This window comes from Opisthorchis viverrini, assembly GCF_000715545.1.
Source record: "Opisthorchis viverrini unplaced genomic scaffold opera_v5_1, whole genome shotgun sequence".
NCBI classification, from domain to species: Eukaryota; Metazoa; Platyhelminthes; class Trematoda; order Opisthorchiida; family Opisthorchiidae; genus Opisthorchis; species Opisthorchis viverrini.
This window is the reverse complement of record NW_008751657.1, coordinates 6,586,025-6,607,243: the sequence shown is the minus strand read 5'-3', so window position 1 is coordinate 6,607,243 and position 21,219 is coordinate 6,586,025. Positions and strand designations below refer to the sequence as shown.

Sequence of the window (21,219 nt, the reverse complement as noted above, 5' to 3'; positions counted from 1 at the left end):
GTGAGTGAGTGAGTGAGTGAGTGAGTGAGTGAGTGAGTGAGTGAGTGAGTGAGTGAGTGAGGAGTGAGGTGAGTGAGTGAGTGAGTGAGTGAGTGAGTGAGTGAGTGAGTGAGTGAGTGAGTGAGTGAGTGAGTGAGTGAGTGAGTGATGAGTGAGTGAGTGAGTATCGGCACCATGTCGGTCAGAGTCTCAGTAGCGTATCGGTTAGCACGTCCCAATGTAAACTGGGTGAATAAGCCACTTAATTCGTCCATGGATTTCACACAATTTGAACTTGCGCATAAGTACATTTCGCAAGAAATTGAACTCCGTGTGATACAGAACAGTTTGTCATCTGACGTTTATTTAAGTTAGTGTAGCAAGCAGTGTGACTTTTTTCAAAAGGTCCAATCAATCAAAGCGGTGAATATCCAGGGTAAGCGCGTGTGCGGAGAATTCTTCACAAAGATTATGTTTGCGAAGAAAAATGATCCAAGAGTAGGGAACATCACAATAGAAGTATCACAGACTGCCTACTCAGGTTAAGTAGCTGAGTACCACCGTAGACGACTGGTGTCCTAATTAGTACGGATTTACTATTCTGCAAAATCAACATGCTCACCGTCAATTGACCCAACAAGAAACTCATTCTATGGACGTAAAGGAGTATTTTTGGACATGTCAGAGTTACAACATGGATCAGATCAAATAATGTAACACAAGATTATCTCACCTTCACTGGGGTTTTCGTTACAATCTGCTTCCCGCTGCATTTGGCAACTTAATAAATATGTGAGCTTCGAAGTAACAGGAGTTATTTTTCAGGCTGAATGGTAATGGTTCCTTTTTGACAGGTTCGTCTGACACCATTTGCATTACTTTAGCTGAAAATCAATAACATCCTTTGTTGCACCACACACTCAGGTGCAAAACCAAGGATTATCAAAAGCTGCTCACTTACGAGTGCCAAGTGCAATTGAAATTATTTCATTCTTTTGCTACGTTTGAAAAACCCGAGGAATGGTTTTTGCCGGCCACACCTAGTGAATGCGTTGATATGGACGAAATGCATGAGTGAATGATTTTTGAAGATCTGTCGTCACTATGCGAACATAAATTCAGTTGCTGAACTCCTGAAGGCTTCTTCATCGTTTCTGCGAATAAGGCTGGTGATAGATCGAGTAACCTTGATGGCTGGCTGCTGCAGATGACCTAACTACAGCTGATCTGTTTGAATTTCGGTTCAATGTCCAAAACTACCGACACGCTTAAGTTTTCACCTCAAGTTTTACTTTTTATCAATTTGGCCGTGAATTGAAAACCGCGCAAATCCGCCAACTTTCGTTTTACTACTCTGTTTGTGGCCAGTAAGGAAGTTGGAGATGTTCATTCGTCCCATGTACAAATTACTGTTCCATCCAGCAAGCACATCACAGCCTATCAGTCTGTATCCTATTTATTCTCTGGGCAGTATGGAAAATGTGGTTTCCGTTAATTTCTCAACGAAATTTCATATACCTAACCTAGTCAGTACCTAAATCCCAAAAAGATGACAAATGGGGCTTACATATTATCACAATCCCATCAGTAAGGCACAACACGCCACATGCTCCAAAGTTGTCGTGTCTGATCAGGCGAATATGGTAACGCGCAAGCTGTGATTGAATTGTGGACCTTTGGAAACAATGACCGTGTGACTGGTCTGTTTGCGTCGGCCGACTGGTCCGAACTTCTTGTTTTCTCACTGCTACGGACGTTTTAATCTGGAGGAAAGTGTTTGGTTCGGGTTTTGAACCCACCGAAAGATTCTAAGCACCACTATGAAGATCTGACAGCCGGAACAATCAATTGAAATGCATAGGTTATTTACTGGCCTGAAGCAAACTTCTCACGTAGTTCAGGTGGTGAACGCATTAGTCTGTTCAGACGTGGCAGGTAGGGTTTCTGACATGCACTGGTGAGGTATTGGTAATCAGCTCGCTTCACATACCTAATGTTTTTTACACTGATAGGCAGAATGAGTAAGTGCAGAACACGGGACCGAATCGTTATAAGTCGATGTATGCCAGTCGCAATCCACATGTCGGGACGGAAGGTGGACTGATCGGACGAATGTGGACACACGTTCTACACACCCAACATCTACTTAACTATTCAGTCTGTTGACGTACCGATCACCTTTTGCAAACAAGTCGTATTTATGGAACTTTATGTTTCGTCTTCTAGTATTACACAACACGTGACCAAAGCATCAGTTGGTTCTCATAAATTTGATCGAAAGTCTTTTCGAATTTTTACGTGTTCATTGGCTAGCTGGTATGGATTCAACACAATGAGTAAGACAGAAAGAGACTGTTCGCAGCCGAAAGGTTGTGGCTAGTCAACGACTATAATCAGGCAAAGGGTGAACATAGACCAGTTTCAGTTCGACTGATTACAAATCGATTTGTTACCCATCGATTTGTAACCACCTCAGTTTTTGATATTACCTTCAATTTTGAACGTACCCAAAATCCAAACCCTTCTGAAGGCGATGGAGAAAGGTTTTCAGCGAACTCAAGTTCAAAAAACACATGATAAACGGGTATGTGGTGTACAAACAACTCGGGTAGGCCAAAGAAGCGATATGTGTAGGTTGAAGCAAGGTAGTTCAGAAATCAGCATAGTAATATTATTATGGGGATCGACTATTGGGGTGAAGGAGGGCCTATAATGTAATGTGAAGTACGTATTTTTCTCTCCATTTCAACAAATCAATAGGGAAACCATATTTGGAATAAAATATCGCCGAAGCCAGCAAAGACGTTAATGAAGCCTGCTATTGATAAAACAGTAACAAGTTTGAAAACGATGCGTTTTCCGATCAAGGGCTTAAATATAGTCGAAAGCTGGAAATCTTGTAGAAGCGGCACAATGTATGTGTTTCATCCTCGAAACTAGGTCATGGGAACAAGCCATCCTGAAGGAGAGTAGGCAACTGAAGGGGAAACTATAGGGNCCATTAATGCGAATACGGCTCAGGTCACCCGCAGGACATGTTAGAGGGAGCGGTTGATTCAGCATTTCGGTTGCATTGGCTCTCACCTGAATGATTTGAGTAAAAAAAACGGAAATTATGTTGCTATCAAAAGTATGTGTTCATAATTAAGAACATCAAAGTAAATAAAGAGATTAGATGGGCATCAACGGAACAATTCCCTACCCACTGATTCTGAAATACCAGTGGTCAGACGTTGGAAGGAATGATACATTCTCATACATTATGGTATCCCCTCATGTGTGACCTGATGTGACCCTTGTATCACTTGCCTCAACCCGTACAGAGTTAAAAGTGGAGTTAGACCTCAGTGTTTTGGACTACTGGTCTCATTGTGCAGTTCCGTCATCCTAATTCTCTATTTATTGGTTAAACAAGATCGAAGCAATCCCTACCTACCTCAGTCAACAGCTGATGGCTATCCTGATGTGATGACACTGATGGAGATGACGGTAAACTGTGAACACAGCATCTCCGGAAGACTGAGAAACTTGATCACTTCAGCAAATTAGTTTGCATCTATCCTGTTAAAAGCGGGCCATGCAAAGCGCGTATATTTAGCTTAGTGAACCTAGCCATTGTCATACAATTAGTTTCTCGTTCGCCTTAATGTTCGCTGTCTGACTACAGAAACAGCGTAAGAAGAAATGCTCAAATGTCCACCTAATTTCTTGATTATATAAGTCACGAAGAACACAAATTTAACTGGAACGCATTGGGAACGCAAACAGGTTGTGCCACAATACCGGTCTGTAAGACCCAACAACCTGACAAATATAAACACTGACCTTTTCAGGAGGGAATGAGTTTATGTAGCCGAGTAAACTTCATTTTATACCAAGAGCTGTTGAGCAATGTGGGGTGTTCTGAATCAATGCTGTCTTAAAACTGATCCAGAGAACGAACAACCCATTCCATACTTCACCCCTTCTCAGGTCCAAGTTCACTGTTATATCAAAGTTCTTTATTACCTTAGGCCACTGATTTTGGACCTGACGAGTTTCTAAATCAACTGCCGGAGTTTAACCAAACAGGCCGTGAGTCACGTACTGCCTACCTCCGAAGTTGCGTAAGTAGTGTACAGAAGACTGACCGAAGTACGGTCAAAACGTTTCAGTGAAATGCAACCTATTCTCAGTAAAGAATGGTCGTTAATTCCTCCAACCAGTTTCTTTGTTCTGGAATAGTTGTTCCGCTACTGGCCATATTTCTCTTTAAAGTTTAGAGTCTCCGCCGCTCAGTATCTTGAAGTAAGGTGGGTGGCATTCTACTGGATTATTATCTCATTCTCATTAAGGTGATTCAAGTCACAGTAGCTCCAATGTCTCGTTTAACTCTCGCTTCATTTCCAAGTGCTTTGAATCCCCAACAAAAACTCGAATACGTGTACGCTTTCGGCGGATTTTGAGTGACTTTCACAACATTCTAACTGATGATCAGATGATTTCTTTGCAATTTCAGGTCCACGATTTTTGAACGTCAATTTCATTTCTGTTGGTCCAGTGTGCTGAACTAAAACAACAGAATCGAGTTTCCAGTCTTGAACACCTGCTATACTTATGTTTATAGATGGGTCTATTATTCCTTCTTCCAGTTCTAAGAAGCAAGACGACTTGATTGTAGAAATCTCTCAGGTGCCCACTGCATCCGCAATGTCGGATTATGACATCTTATTCCACTGCACTATCTTTGGACTTTGAAAGTTTCCATGAGAAGAAAAAATACGTTTTGGTCCTCAGGACTCACATTTGTTCACCCAGATGCACTGGATTGAAAGAAATTCCATAGTATCAGGCATCGATTACAAAAACAGTTTGTAAAGTGGAAAGCTACACCCTTCACACTGCTGAAACAACTAGAGGCATGTAGGCTAGTGTTTAGAGGCAAGTTTGTCTAAGTTTGCTCAACCGAAAGATTTTTCGCTGCATTAAACCTGTACCGCGGTTACCTTTGATCACTAACCAAGATTCAGTGGGTATCTTTCCATCAATGACTACCTTCGTTTTTTAACCGCTGACTTAGACAGGTGCGCATCTCATTTGAATCCCGTAATTACCTTGTGTAATAAGGTTACCTATCAGTTTTACAAGGGTGCTGTAAATGGGTCCACAATACAGCGGAACAACAAAAGATGAATACATGTAATACCGTCGAACAGTCTATTGCACATGCCCCTCCAATCAAGACATTATCATAAAGGTGGAAACTTAGAGCTTAAAGTCAACTCAGATGCTTTACGAAACCTGTCGTACTTTCGAGCCACTAGAGCCTTGGTGGTCCATCTGGGTGACCTGGTCATTACGCTACTGGCCATATTTCTCTTTAAAGTTTAGAGTCTCCGCCGCTCAGTATCTTGAAGTAAGGTGGGTGGCATTCTACTGGATTATTATCTCATTCTCATTAAGGTGATTCAAGTCACAGTAGCTCCAATGTCTCGTTTAACTCTCGCTTCATTTCCAAGTGCTTTGAATCCCCAACAAAAACTCGAATACGTGTACGCTTTCGGCGGATTTTGAGTGACTTTCACAACATTCTAACTGATGATCAGATGATTTCTTTGCAATTTCAGGTCCACGAGTTTTGAACGTCAATTTCATTTCTGTTGGTCCAGTGTGCTGAACTAAAACAACAGAATCGAGTTTCCAGTCTTGAACACCTGCTATACTTATGTTTATAGATGGGTCTATTATTCCTTCTTCCAGTTCTAAGAAGCAAGACGACTTGATTGTAGAAATCTCTCAGGTGCCCACTGCATCCGCAATGTCGGATTATGACATCTTATTCCACTGCACTATCTTTGGACTTTGAAAGTTTCCATGAGAAGAAAAAATACGTTTTGGTCCTCAGGACTCACATTTGTTCACCCAGATGCACTGGATTGAAAGAAATTCCATAGTATCAGGCATCGATTACAAAAACAGTTTGTAAAGTGGAAAGCTACACCCTTCACACTGCTGAAACAACTAGAGGCATGTAGGCTAGTGTTTAGAGGCAAGTTTGTCTAAGTTTGCTCAACCGAAAGATTTTTCGCTGCATTAAACCTGTACCGCGGTTACCTTTGATCACTAACCAAGATTCAGTGGGTATCTTTCCATCAATGACTACCTTCGTTTTTTAACCGCTGACTTAGACAGGTGCGCATCTCATTTGAATCCCGTAATTACCTTGTGTAATAAGGTTACCTATCAGTTTTACAAGGGTGCTGTAAATGGGTCCACAATACAGCGGAACAACAAAAGATGAATACATGTAATACCGTCGAACAGTCTATTGCACATGCCCCTCCAATCAAGACATTATCATAAAGGTGGAAACTTAGAGCTTAAAGTCAACTCAGATGCTTTACGAAACCTGTCGTACTTTCGAGCCACTAGAGCCTTGGTGGTCCATCTGGGTGACCTGGTCATTACCTAACCTAATTCTCACTATATGGACGCTGTTGTTGTTAACCATCAGGATGGCTACCCGATGGACTCGGCGACATGGGTGCAGATAAGCAGCTGCTCTGTGACCAGTCTTGGAGCCCATCTGAGCCTGTACAGAGTTTACCTAGGTCAACATGCACTTCTTGTATACCATTGCGGTTGTGGCGCCAGATCGCTTCAGTAAAATGTTTACGTTATATACTATTCAGCTATCAACTGTACCTGAATATTTATCCGGTGAATGAGAAGCTTGCAGGCGAAAACATTCGAGGAAGGAGGACTACCCGCTCTATTCAGTTCGGACATCACATATCTAAACTACGCGTGACTTCGGCTATTTGGGTAAATGTTTGGGCACCAAAAATGGGAATCCACACAAATGACTGGGTTATTCAACAATGGCGATTCATGTTACAAAAAGCCTACCTTACAGTGGAATAATTTTGTGGGAATCTTGCATGCTTTCTTCTATACACAAATTCTTTTCATTTGTAGCTTGAGGGGAACGCGGATGAGAATGCCAAACCTAGTCCATGAGTTAGAGGAACTTTACAAGATGGTGTCAACGTCCACGTTTCTCAGGCAGTTATTCTGATAGCAAGTCACACTCAACTATTCTCGCCTACTTGTCCAACTAAATAGTATTGTGTCATCAAAGTAATTGTTGTTATCGCTACCAAATGCAGTTAAACCGTGCAGTTTGAACAGTAATGTCTTCTATTCACGAATGTTCAAGGATATAGCCTGGTGGTCTGACGTAGTTGGCAAGCGCAAATTATGTGATCGGGTGCACATCCAAAAAAAGCAAACGGGAAGACTTTTTTGAGCAAATAAACTTGCCGACAGGCTATTTTCTGTCGTAAATCGACAAATCTCTATTTCACGGATTTGTTCTGGCACGAATATGATCTCCTTCCACGAAACAGGCCGTCCATCTTCTGCTGCTGGCTGCACAGAGATACGATATTGCTCAAAGTCGAACACAACTGTGAAGAGTTTGTTCGTCTGGGTCGAAAAAGTCACTGTCACACTGAAATGGGATTTTGGAAAAACATCGTTTCAGGTTCTGCAAATTTTTGACGTAAAAATAACAGGCCGTTGGTTGTGCTTAATTAATATTAAAAAAACGTAAATTACTTTTGTTCCCTCATTCAATTCTAACCACTATTAAGGTTTCAACGAAATAACACTCAAATAAAAAAACACGGTTTCCAAAACTCTATCACCCTATGAAGCTGAGTGTGAGTTTCAAAAATATCTGCAAACAGGATTCGGTAGAACCGGAAGGTATACACATTACACAGATGTTTCACTTGCAACAAAGAAACCAAAAGACTTTTGTGTATATTTGTGCACATATGTCGGACTGTAAATTCCTCGACGTATCCTACCTACTTTCGATATTCAAAAAGCCTCCTCCAGGGTCTTCGAGTGCATGTTCTTCCTCAATGTGAACAGCTCCAAACAACGTGTTATTCGGAGAATATGGTGAGATAATTTTTAAGGAATATGGAACATAAGTTGGGAGATCTCTCATTGCTTTATATCTTTTAAAGACGAATTGTTTCGTACAGTGACTAGCAAGCTTCAACGCCCACTGAATTCGCAAGTGATTGTTCACACTGTGCCCGAATCCAATAAAGCCATACGATATACAGGCATCCTTGAATATGAGCAACTGTGGGCTTGATGATAACAAATCATTTCTGCATTCCTGCACACAGAGGTGANATGTAAAAAAAACTAGAATGAACTGAGGCGTCGCGGGACAGCTACGAATAATCAGACCACCGATCCATGCTGCGTCGGTGAGCTGCTTTGAAAAGCAGTGCAGTGTGTGGGCGTCATTACGTGGAGTTGTGTGCTGGTTGTCAGAAACATGACAAACTCTGAAGCGGCTTCGCGGAAGGTGCTGGAATTATCATTTGAAACTGCACATGTCCATCTTTTCAGCCAACATTGGTCGGTGCTTGTCGGCCAAGTACCTTTGCAACACATGTGTATGAAAATTATGGGATGACCCACATTCTTACTGGCACATCCTCCAACCCATTCGACCGTACGATATACCGCCTATATGGTATCTGAGTTAATGGGCCACCTTTCAATCAGTCATTACGTTGAAAAGCTGAACGCTGGGTCTGACATGGGAAAACCTCTTGCCATTATCCCGTCAAGGGTATAAAAAACAGTCTTAGACCTGTATACCGCATTTTTTCCTACTTGGAAGAAGGCTTTCGGATGATCCGATTTTTTCCTATTTCTTGAAGGGACATCCGTCAACTCAGGAATGAGGTGGTAAAATTTGGAACCGGTGTACCTAGGCGCATATGGGCGTAGATTAGGTGTAAATTGGTGTAGAGTACACAGCAACGTTTACAGTATGGTCCGGCCAGTAGGTTGGTCACTTGATTAGCCCAATTCCGCGAAACAGAATCTAGCTTATTTTGACCTAAGCGAAGTACATTAACGTTTTTTCTTGTTGGGATATACTTCTTTCTGTTCACTCTGAAAATAAAAACCAATAGTTTCCACGTTAAGTCTTGGATGTATCTAACCCTGTCCGTTTACTATCCCCTTAGGCTCCGCCAACCAACATAGGACGGATTTAGTCGTTTCTTCCGCGGAAACCAATTTCATCTACACAGCCATCATTGCAGCAGTTCTTCATGGCACCTGGTTCACAAACATGGTTCATCTTCGGGACAACCAATGAGCTAATCTTCGCTGAATAGAAGAAAGTCGTGCAAGAATCCCTCGGAAGGAATTGTGTCTGTTAATGGTCGGGTTACACTGAGTGGAACTATAAACATGAAATCAGCGTACGTTGTTTACAAGGGACCCAGCATGAATTCTTCCCGAACTGCTCACGAGCTGAAATATTCTTAAAATCGGTTTTCAACCTCGTCCAAAGATTTCCATTCCCTTGGAATCTGGTGCTGATACTCCCACATCAGTAGGTGTGCTAGTGTAAACTACGGCCCCTGGAGCATACCAAACATTTGTCTGTCATGTGCACCAGTCCACTGGTTTAAACCGCATGATTGTACATGCAGAATCACATGGAAGGAAGACCCTAAATTAAATTGGCACAAAGCGAAATTTGGTCATTGTGTTGCAAAACGTGAAATCTATTTTAGGCGTTGTCGTAGACTAAGCTTATCTACTTAGAAGCCTTGAATAGCTCATCTAACCAGCTCTGAGAAGGGATCGTTTGAGTACTGAACTGAGTGAAGCATGCAAGCGGTAATTAGAGCAGGCCAAAGTCTCTTTGGATACTGTTGTCCTGTAGCAAAATAAGCTAGGAATGAATGCAGAAAATTATGTAACACAGACACTATATAACTCACTGAAGCAAATAACTTTATGGGAACATAATCAAACATCTACCTAAGAATGACAGAGGGCATGCAAAATAAAACCCTCGCGCAACGCAGAAACTACTTCTCTCGGGGAATCTGGCTTCAATACGAAATGAATTAGAATTGGTTCGTGGTAAGCAAATAGGAGGGTGCTACTATGTCTAATTCAGGAATGTCAAGAAAAATTGATGGGGATGAGTGGATTAAAGTGATAACCTTCTGTTGATTGGAAAAATAATTGTATGCTCCGTCCGCACTGACCTGAGGGAGGAAGCAGACCAGACAAGTCCACTGCGGCTGTTCTACCAGTGGTCCAATATTTTCATGAACACACAAAGACTTGTTAGTCATACTCGTAGGACAGCTAACTGGCTGAAGTGAACCTGATCCCATTCTCTTATCACCTAAAACCTCGGGGGGGGGGGTGGTATGTCTGATGTTTAGCTAACGACTGGGTAGGGTGTGTGAGTTTAATACAGGAGGTTACACAAAGCGCAAGTGGTTTGAGACAGCCACATCATATACTACGCAAGTGATAGTTTTCACAAATTACTGAGCACTTCTCTCCAGTCTGAACTATGTTGTTTATATTCTTTGTTTTGCGAGTACTACCAACGAACCTATGAATACCGTTGGCTTCTGAGTTCTCGGTGCATGCAAGTTCACACGAGTAGGCTTATGATTGTGGTACGAATTTCTCCATCTATCGCCTGCCACATACTGGAATGCTCAGGCACCCGTTGCTTGTTGTGTGTGTGGCTCAGCAATATTAGTTAGCAAGACAAATGGGTTCAGTGGGGCTTTTGCACACTGTTTCACCTAGCGAAACCCAAGCTCCCGTAACACTGTCTTGAGCTGGTCAAACACTAAATATTTTCGAGTGAATCACCCGTTTGCAAGTTAGTTGCTGTAAGCAAAAGATCCATTTGGGGCAGCAACCGCTTGAGCGTTACAGATGTTCCGATCATCCTATGTGTGTGATATCTGTACTCGGTAAAGGATCCGTGTAAGCAGTTACCACGGCTGATATATGAAATTCAATCATCTGGAACATGGGCCCTGTGAGTGTTTTAAAATAATCTTCCAGAAAGTTATCGTACACCGATGAAGGAGGTGCCGATTCATCTGGATGACTGGAAGGAGAATGGAATTCATACTCAGACCACAATACCGCCACCAGCAGGCTGAATCATAAGCCGGATCAGGGTTGTTACCTTCCATTACCTTCTGCAATTGTCTTGCTGGTACGGCCGGCAAATCAACACTTCAGTACCTCCGAAGCCCCAAAACTAACTTTAAAACCCAAATGGAATGAGAATGTAGCTTTTTTTAACCACGGATAACAATTAGTAGCTTTAATCCGGACCATGTGTATAAGAACTCTCCAGGATGCACTGAATACTGAAAGACACTAACGTTGGACCACACATGTTTCCAAGATCCGTCAGCATTATTGGTATCGGCGTTGCAGATAGGAGGCAGAATCTGCTGAATCTAAAGACAACTACACTTTATCCTGGAAGAAAATGCTGATAGAATAAAAGAAAGCAACATAGAGTTGGGCCTTCGTATCTTGGAAGTAGGGATAATCAACTAAATATAACGGGCCAATTTGTGATTAAAAAATTCCAATTCAACCCAAGAAGGTGGTTTCGGTACTTTGTCAGTGGCATCTGCATCGACACTGGCTTAATTCTTAATCCTGATATGGTTTTATGATGAACGTTTTGTGCTCGTGAATTCGTCGAGTTTTGTAAACTTGAAAGAACGCATTATAACAGTTTAGAATTAGATCACTGACTAACATTAAGTAAACGTTTCCCTATGTGTGTATTTCTCGAACCGTCCGGTATCAGTGCACTCTCCAAACCCAGAATACCCCGGCTGCAACCTGGATTCACCCAAGGAGCTGACACGGATACTGTGAGGAATAAGCACCTGTCATGCGGAGCAATGTTAGGTTAGCGAATTGGTTTCTGCGTTTTTTTTTCACTCTCCAAACCCAGAATACCCCGGCTGCAACCTGGATTCACCCAAGGAGCTGACACGGATACTGTGAGGAATAAGCACCTGTCATGCGGAGCAATGTTAGGTTAGCGAATTGGTTTCTGCTGTTTTTTTTAAGTCTAATAGGGAGTCTAACGGGGCCTACTGCTCTAAACACCTGAGCATTAGCGTAAAAATGAAGACCTGGGGGAAAGACGATTTGTCTGACTAGAAAGGAGGACACTAGCAATTACTCATTATTTTAATTGAAACAAGTTATCTCGATTTTTGTCTTTCACTGCATGTAGTTAATAATGGGAGTGAGAGTTGTGAAAATGAAGATTCATCTGAGAATAATTCCTCTTCAGATAGTTAGGTAATGTTTTCAGTTGGAACTACTGTTATCGAAGTTCTCCGGTGAACTATGGGGTAGAAAAAAGTTTATCCATTAACCCCACAGTGTAGCTACAAACCAAGTTCCGTGAGAAGCGCTAATTTTAGTTCGGTTGGTTGACCTCTGTCAGGAAACGCACTACCCCCAACTGTTTGATAATCATTTAACATCACCCGCATTCGAGTACCAAATGGATGACTTCACACACTGTCCTGCAACGGGATTTGAAACCTTAAACACGTTCCGGTGTATGGACCTACGCTTATCGGCAAAGATGATCCAGATAAGACATTCCGATGATTAACCATTAATCAGATCATGATCACACCAAATCAACTATTGGCTGAAACGAAAATTTGAATTAAGTATTTTTATTGGCCAGTAACAATCGAGAAACTAATTCACGTTTGCAACAGAAGAAAAATGCTTTTGAAGAGAAAAAGGCGTCTCTATAGCGGATTCGGGTAACTCACATCAACCAATCTGCCAGAGAAACCTAGTTTCTCTAGCCTACCGTCTTATTTATTGATCGGCCTGGTCACTCTCACGGTCATCCAACTTAAGGGATTCAAATGATAAGAGCGTCTCGCAAATATCACTGTCTTCGTGTGTGGTAAGCGCGAATAAGTTCTGCTCTGGAATGTGGTCTGCGTGTAGCCTATGTGGTCAATGTCAAAATGTAACCAAATAAAGCTATCTGGTCAGGTGTGCAACATGCACGTTGTCACGATATTTTGTGCCTACTGGTTCTTCGTGCATGTCGTTTAGCGCAGTCGAAATATCTTGAGTTAAATTTATTCAATCAATAATCAATTTCGTTAAGCTATGCAAATGATGATTGTCATTGTATGCTTGGTTGCGCTTTGCTATAATCTGGTCCATTGAAAGTGTTCAGAAACCTACTCTATTGTGAATGCATCTGCAGAGATTTCATGACGCCTTCTTTTAATGCAAACAGAATTCGTGCACGGACGGAACGTAGTACGCATAAGGTTATTTAGAAACAGCCTTCCGAATACCAACACTGGTTGTGCTCAGGATCGGTCATTCAATTGACCGCACTGGATAGTGGTTTTAATCACTGCAAGTGAAACGTCCACCGGTGCTTTAAATCACTGGGATGTACTGGTAGATACAAGCCAGTTTTTGGATTGATCCAATACTTTAGGGGCTCCAGACGCAACAGGTTGTCAACACAGCATTAGTCAGGACCCCGGGGTTCTCACAGCCAGTTATGGGTCTACACAAGAAGCAGTTAATCAAGTGTATCAATTGGCGCGCTAGTGACCAAACACGGCAATATGTGGTCATAAATTCCACTGCTTTCTGCAGAATTTTGCAGATTAGATAAACCCTGCAACTGGCGGATCTACTTTGCACTATAAAGATGCTACTAGACAGTCCACTGCGGTCTCATCGAGTCCGACCATTTGAACCAGGACGGGGATAGTCAAGGCCATTTTTTTGAAACCAACGAAAGAAAAGCAACAAAATCCTCATTTTCCACGACGTAAAATGGCTGTCACATGGATCTTCCAGGCTGAACGGAACCGAGTGTTGATATGGCTTAAAGTAAATATGGTGTGGCATAGAACTTAGAGACATGCTTCAGGCGAATTACGTAAAGTTTGCAGGATGTAATGTTTACAGTGTTGTATCGATGGGTGCTATAAAGTGAGCTTCTGGATTTTGGCAAATGACAGGCAACCGACTACGAGAGTCTTGTCGGAGATGCGTGCCACTACAACGTTTCTGGGAGATGGCTAGGGCAGAGCTGTCACTAGACGACGACGTCGTGAAAGCACGCTTTTTGAAAATCTCAAAAAACTTCACTTCAAAAATGCGACCAGCTCTCCAACAGTGTAACGCCTTTCCTTCGTGCAGTTCTGCTGACTATTTTTCGCCATGAAGGCGATGTCTCACGACGATCAACCGGTACAATACAATCTAACCATCTAATCGTCATTTATTGTCCAAAAAATTTGTGCAAGAAAATTGCTCTTAGGCACATAGTTGTGGGTCACGTATTTAGGTTCTGATGACCCTTGAGATCGTTAATGGTCTTAATCGTACCAGGGATATTCCCTTGTCCTTTGACGTCGTAGGTCACGACCAGAGGTTATGAAGATTCATTTGCGCTATGTTTCATCCAACAAACATTCAGAGACAGCGGTCAAGTGACCCATAACTCTGTGCTATAGAAAAGCATGTGCGACCTCCGAAAATGAATTGGGCCCACAGATAATGATATCCTGCGAACTTTCGATAACGAGGTAATTCATTTCACTTCATGACGCAATGAACTTTACTCCTCCTTCTATCCCTTATCAAACATGTATCCGTGAGTTCGCCCAATCAAGGAGCACCTACCAATTGAAAACAATTGGGGCCAATAAATAACTTTCAGGTGCTATCACCAGTGGCTTTATTGATATGCAATCGGCGACCATCTGTATCCTGTCGTTTCAATAAGATATACTTTCCTCTGTTTGCCTCTTGACTTCATTAATTGACTAGCGAAATTTTTTTAAAATTTCAACTTCTGACTATCATGGTGAGGCGGACTAAGTGTCAAAGAAAGTGCATCCTGCCGTGTGTCAGTTTCTTTCAAATTGGACTCAAAACGGATTAGCCATGATTGGCCCTTGAGTTCTTTATGCATACACTACGTCAACTATGAGAACCGCTAACCAGTCCGGTAGAATTGTTCAGCATAATCTATCGAGTACCAAAAAGTCGGCAGGACCATGTTTGACAACGAACGCTGGACTGGCCGGAAATTGGGAGCAATCTCCCATCTTATGTTTCTATCCTTAAGCTATGCTGTACAGCGTCAAAAACTCCTTTGAAGTGGATTCAAAAGATCTCCCAGCAAAGTTATCTGAATGCTATTTTCTATATTTGCATCCCATCTTTGTGTTGGTTTAATAAAAGAAAACACAAGTTAGAAAACGAAATGTAGAAAAAAATATATCAAGATTCGACTAGTGGGATTGTTCGCGTTGGTGGCAGTGGTGCTTAATACCTCCATATTCTGGTTTGTGTGAAAAATTGACTACACGCTGCAAACAGAAATTGACATCCTCAAGGGAAGTCCACCTGAAGAGGTCGGAAAGATCTTGTCACTATTTTAACGCAGTTTCCACTCGGGAGATGAAGGACATTGACGAAAGCCAATAACTAACAAGCCAAAAACTGCCTTCTTATCATTCGCGAGTGATTAGACGAACGTTCAGCGGGTCATCGCTCAACTATATCACTCAAGCGGAACAAGTTTCGGTTCAAACGCGACAGTTTGCGGGGTTGGTCACACGTTAAACCTGCATTTCAACTGTCTGAAGTTTGATTGTAGGCATCGCCAGTGAATTCCATAATAGCAAAACCTATGCGTGTTTAACGCAGATAATCCATACCTTTGTCTCCCTCCCTATGTGCCCCGGCAAAGACAAGCTAGCTAGGCGGAAATTCCACTTGCAGACACATGTACTAGTTGAGGCACTCACCATTTTGTGTCCGCTGTCATCTGAGTCTTCAGCAGAACCATTTGCGTCTCCGCTCGGTTGGAATATTTGGGGAATAACAAATCAATTGGCAGCACCTAAACCGTGGGATGAAAAGTAATCTTTCATTTCATTCTGACGTAAGAAATATACTCATGATCAACAAGTGTATAGACGTGTTACAAAATGCATTTCAACAAATCCCTATGATAAACCATATAAAGGTAAGATGAAGTAATAACGAGTAAAGTAGATCTCAAAATATCTCACTGAAGAAGACTAAACCGCAGTACATATGGTCTATCTTGGTGTTAGCTTTTTGACAAGAACCAACAGCATTGCTGCGAACCTGAAGTAAGTATGCAGATAAAATCTGCTCGATCAAATAACGTTAATGGAGACTTCTTTATATCTGAGGACGTTTCCAAATTTGTGAGTGGATAAAAGACATTTCAATATGAGTCCATCCATAGACATTGTATTCTTTCCAATATTAACCATCCAGTTTGGGACAGCATTTTGTTTCGGCGTAGGGGCAAAACCTTAGTTAATGTGGAACAACCCTGACGGATAAGATTTATCATGTAAAAAGTGTAAGGCAAATATGCGAACCAGCTATCCATGCCCTGGATCACCACAGAAGGGACTTTACACCCACTGATGTTGGTGGATTGTGCACAACACACACAGTACACTGGTCATTGTGGCCTTTCAGCAGAATCCAAGCAGTATCAGGCTAAAGTTCCATCACATACAGCCCACGCAAACCGATAGCCATTTCAAGTACTAGTCTAATCGGGTTGGGATGAATAGTACCATTTTTCTAATGGGTGGCTTCCATGCGTAGGTAAATGCTCACCAAGAAAGTTTCAGCTGATTATCACTAGCCAGATTTGATTTAGGCCTGTCCCGGTTGATTCGTTGCTCGAAGGGTCCACACGAACCAAGACGCGCAAAACACAACACTGTATCACTTGACTCGCTTGACACCACACAGAGACCAACTATTTAGTAAGCAAATGTGAGCAGCTGTTTTCACTTAGTATGTGGTTCTGCTGTTGGGAGTTAGGTTGCTGCCTGGCTTGCTGGTTTGACTTCAATCGGTGAAAGTTTCCTTTGTTACTTTTTTTTTGATATGGCGCAGGCAATAATAACATATCAGCTACACCAGCAGGGCCGTTTGGGGAAAAGCACTAGCACGTTGAGTTGCTTTACAGTATGAGGATGCATTGCCCTGAGCTTCATCGTCACACTGGACAAACAGCTACACTAACTGAAGTCTCAAACTCTGTCTCATTAGCTTTCTATCCCCATGTTTCATAATGAGCCGTTCAAAGTGAAAGGAAGGTAGAAGAGAGGCTAGGGATGAGTTGAATTCTACATTTGCCGTTTTGGCATCTTCTAACAACCCGGGAGGTCGATAACAACGTGTTTGCTGGACATTAGTTGCGCTGGAACGCAGGGCATGTTGGACTTTCAGATGACAGAAAAGACATTACACATTTGAGGAGAAAGTGTGGCCTTTATGCCACCGAAAGTGAACTGACATCTAGAAGATGATGGCTCTAACATGAACCTGACGTGTTTCAGGACAAAACTCGGACGTTCATCCGTTTCTGCTCTTTCTGTCTCCAACCTCTCACTGCCTCTTCATGCAAGAATGATCTTTTTTCATGCGATTTTCACAATACAAGACCCAAAGTGAAAAATCATAACATTTTGCTCTCTTTCTCCGAGGAATTCAAGTAAACGTTATTATTTAGAAGGATTGTCTACTCTACGACATACCCGACGTTATAATCATCATAAGTAAGTGATTCAACTGGGTTGCAGGGGAGTGCATGCAAGAACAGAAAAGGAGGATCCTTTAGCTATCACCCTTAAGATGTTTTGTTTTCTGGCTCATGCACCTGAACATACCACTTTTTTGTTACATCTTGTTCGTTGACATAGAATTTCAAATGATCTTTTCAGCTATGAAATTCAGCTAAGTTTTTTGGTTAACCTTGGGAGAAGTGGAAAAATGCTGCCTCGCTGATCGGCTTGATTTAACTGTCTGCCTTTAGGCTAGGATTGGATTATCTTGCCACCCTTTGTGCTTGATACGCTCGGTTGTACTTTATAAGTTTGAATGCAAAATCCTGGGGCTGCTACTTAACCACTTCAGGCAAGCAATGTTTGTTTTTCGAGTTCCATCAATAGAGTGTTGTTCAACTGTATATGTATCATTTTGTACCTATTTCGACGAATATTGACTGAATCTCTATATGGCACGCCTTCTTGATTTTTACCTCCAGTCCTAATAATATTTGGTAGTTCTTGTTCACCAAAACTGTTCGGTTGCTTTCTTAATTTACAAATTCTCTCGAAGAACATAAAATAGAACTGGCCTAGCATAGCGTAGCATAGAGTACAATGGTACGGTGCGTTACATTACAGTCGAGTATAGCATAGTAGTTATGGCGCAGTACAAATTAGTCTTATAAAGACAACTGTTATGTGGAAAAAACTTACCAGATTATCAGTGACTGAAAAGAGATCTAGCTCAGCGTTTTTGGAACTTTCGAGTTCCAAGTGATTCAGAAGAACAGGATTGAATGATTCTGGGAGTTTCAGTGTGACGTAATCATTGATCGATACCTGCAGCCAAAAGGGACACAAACGATCTAATTTGAGTTGAACAAGTTACATCCGACTTTTTCACAATTCACACCACCAGCAACAACGCACTGTATCAGCAAGTCATTTGCACACTTTATAAATGGGCAGGTAAATAGGGTTATTCCCCATTTAAGAGAAAATCCCTTTGGGTGTGCAGTTTGATATTACCAGTTTCCTATTGCAAAATCGCGTAAATGATTATAAAATCAGCGCAGAATGAGGTTCTGACCTGCGATAGGATCCTGCTTCCACCTGAAGCTTACTTCAAACAAGCCAGGACATCCATTACATCCCTCTCAGTAACACCCCATCAATACATACTATTGGACGTGACCAAAAATCTGTCTTATTAGTCACAGAACCTTCGGCAAAATCTTCAAACTAGGGTTTGAAATGCCCTGTCCACCTGACGTGATAAACCGCCTGATAAATACGTAATGAACGCAGTTTGCTAGTCCCGTTCTTCTTTCAATGGTCGGCATGTGCTGAGTAGCTGTTTAGTCTGTATGAACCGTCCTTGGTCACTTGTTTACCAAATAGGAGGTAGTTTCTTCGGCAAACAATTTCGTCAAATAGAAAGCATTCTGGCACATGAACTGTTCAGAGTCCCCTGGTTTGGATCGAGCTCGATTCCGTCTTTTGGACTTCAGCATACCTGTTATTTTCTTTTCGACATGGTATACTTAGACCCATTATACATTACTGTGGAGTGCTGTTGGGCAACAGGACTGCGAAAACAATTTTCGTTTGATGGTGAAATCATAAGTATCGAAAAGGTATCGAAAAGTTTCCGTCAACCTTATGATCTACTTGTACCCAAACTGCACTGTTCTCGAGAAATACACTAATTTGTAAATCAATTTCGTGCCAAATAAATCATGAGACGGCCTGTGTGCAGCACATTTAGCTGGAGGACATCATAAACGAGAGATTCAGTTGAGTCTCCCGTGAAAACCAAATTGCTTTGCAAATTAGTGTATTTATCGAAAAGGGTGTTTAGATCAAAAACTGTCCTCTCCTGCCTTTGCTCACACACCTATCAAAACTGTGGTATTTACCTAGGAAATAGCATGTCAGGAGAGTGGATTGGACAGCTGACTATTGTTGTTGAACTATCAAGAATATGCGGCGAATATGGATTGAAATCATTTGAGTTAAATAATACCTTTTGTACAAAGTCCGATTATTAATTCAGATTTCTGAATAGAAAGAGCAGATAACTGCCTATTTATTCTCCCTCCTTGCAAAGTCCGACTTTACTTGTCAGATCCACTTAACGGCAGCGAGTAGTGGTGCTATGGTTTAAACCCGTGTCACGAATTTGTCCAACCGAAACAACAAGTAATACACCTGTCCAACTGTACTTTCATAATGCCGCTCTAAGGGCATATTGGGGTGATACTAACTAGTTAACTGTGGGCTTGGAAATATCTACCCATTTCTTCCGGACCGATCTGATTTTATTGCTCGGTTACTTTGGTTCTGGTGTAAAAGCTGCAAGTTCTCGCTGTTTTATCGACCTATACGAAGGTCTAAAATATATCCGTTTCGGACACGCCTTCAGACAGACAACCCAACTTGCTGGATAACTTAGTGCAGGGTTTTGACCCCGAAAATTCTAATGACCAGAATTAAGGTAGTTTCATCTCCCTCGTTAGAAATGTTGATTGGGAAAACTTAAGTGAAACGATTCCATAACGTTCCGCACCCTGGGGCTACAAATTGTGTATAGCTTAGTCAGTGGTCGAAAGTTTTCCTGTGGCCTTTTTTCTATTAGTGATCGAAATAGGCCAGTCTGTAGTGCAGATGTCAGCCGAATTCTTTCATGTGATTCTCAGCAAAATCAGCTAAACAGATTACAGATCAAAAGCAACCAGACATCAAGGTTTGACCTACAGCGGAGTACAGTCCTCTTGCGTGAATACAAATAGCGAAGTTTTTGTGGCTGTCCAAGTTGGTTGAGTTGTCCGCGCCCTTCCAGGATACCAAACAAGTCGGGTTGCTATTCTTTGTACCATAGACTGTCATTGAACTGGTAGACCACACCTCGACTGTCATCGCCGAGAACGAATCCACTTCTGTTATCTCGTCTGTCCATAGGCGTATGGTGCATGATTGCGGTATGGGCAGTTCATTCAAAAAGTGACCAGTCAGAAGTGCACTACGCCCAGAGCGAAGAGTGAGTGGGAATTTGGCTCCAAATTTGTTATTTCTTAGCTGGAGTGAAGATAAATTATGAGAACAGTAAGTTTTTTCCAAATCTATTGATGTGAAGAAATATTTCGTGGTGCGCAATGTCTGGCTCACAAAAGAAATGAAAAAATGGGGTTAAATCATTATGCTGATTCATTGCTTCATTGGGAAAACATACGGAGAAAAACTTTTCTTTTCATTTATATCAAGCAACACTTTGGAGTTTGGCAGAGGGAACAAAAGGATTCGCCTACGACTACGTTGTGTGATTACATTTCAGTACTTTAATTTGAAGCTAAAATATCCTGTTCCCTTCGTTCACTCTTCTGTCTGCCTAGTACCAAAGACTGTAGACCATCTAATGGTGGCTGGTAGATGACAATGCGTGGAAGAACGCCTTTCCGGAGTCCTTCGTGAATGAAGTGTAGCTAGTGTTGTAAAGATACCCGTAGATAGGCCAAACATTCCTGGTGAGCTGTTCTGAGAGTGCAACGCCCGGAGTTGTTGGTAATGGTTTGTAACCTCAAGACATTCCACCTATGGAAGAGTTGAAATGTCACCTCGCTTTTACCAATGCCTGCAAACATGCTACCTACCGACTACCACTAAATCACGCACGCTTGAATATTAGCCAGGCAGAAAGCAAACAAATGCGTTTCAAGGTAACGTTCTGCCTCCAAAA

The 21,219-nt window shown here is 41.9% G+C and overlaps 1 protein-coding gene across 1 annotated transcript in view; it reads right to left on the bottom strand.

Moving 5' to 3' along the window:
- Positions 1–2,196: 2,196 nt before the first annotated feature.
- The window catches only part of T265_00105 (hypothetical protein), a gene marked incomplete at both ends in the record, with an annotated part of 68,307 nt that continues 49,284 nt past the window's right edge, over positions 2,197–21,219 (bottom strand). The window contains 5 exons of the mRNA XM_009163762.1: positions 2,197–3,063; positions 7,282–7,471; positions 15,687–15,781; positions 18,198–18,323; positions 20,241–20,561. Of these exons, the coding sequence (XP_009162026.1) occupies positions 2,851–3,063; positions 7,282–7,471; positions 15,687–15,781; positions 18,198–18,323; positions 20,241–20,561 (945 nt within the window). The remainder of the gene's footprint in view (positions 3,064–7,281; positions 7,472–15,686; positions 15,782–18,197; positions 18,324–20,240; positions 20,562–21,219) is intronic.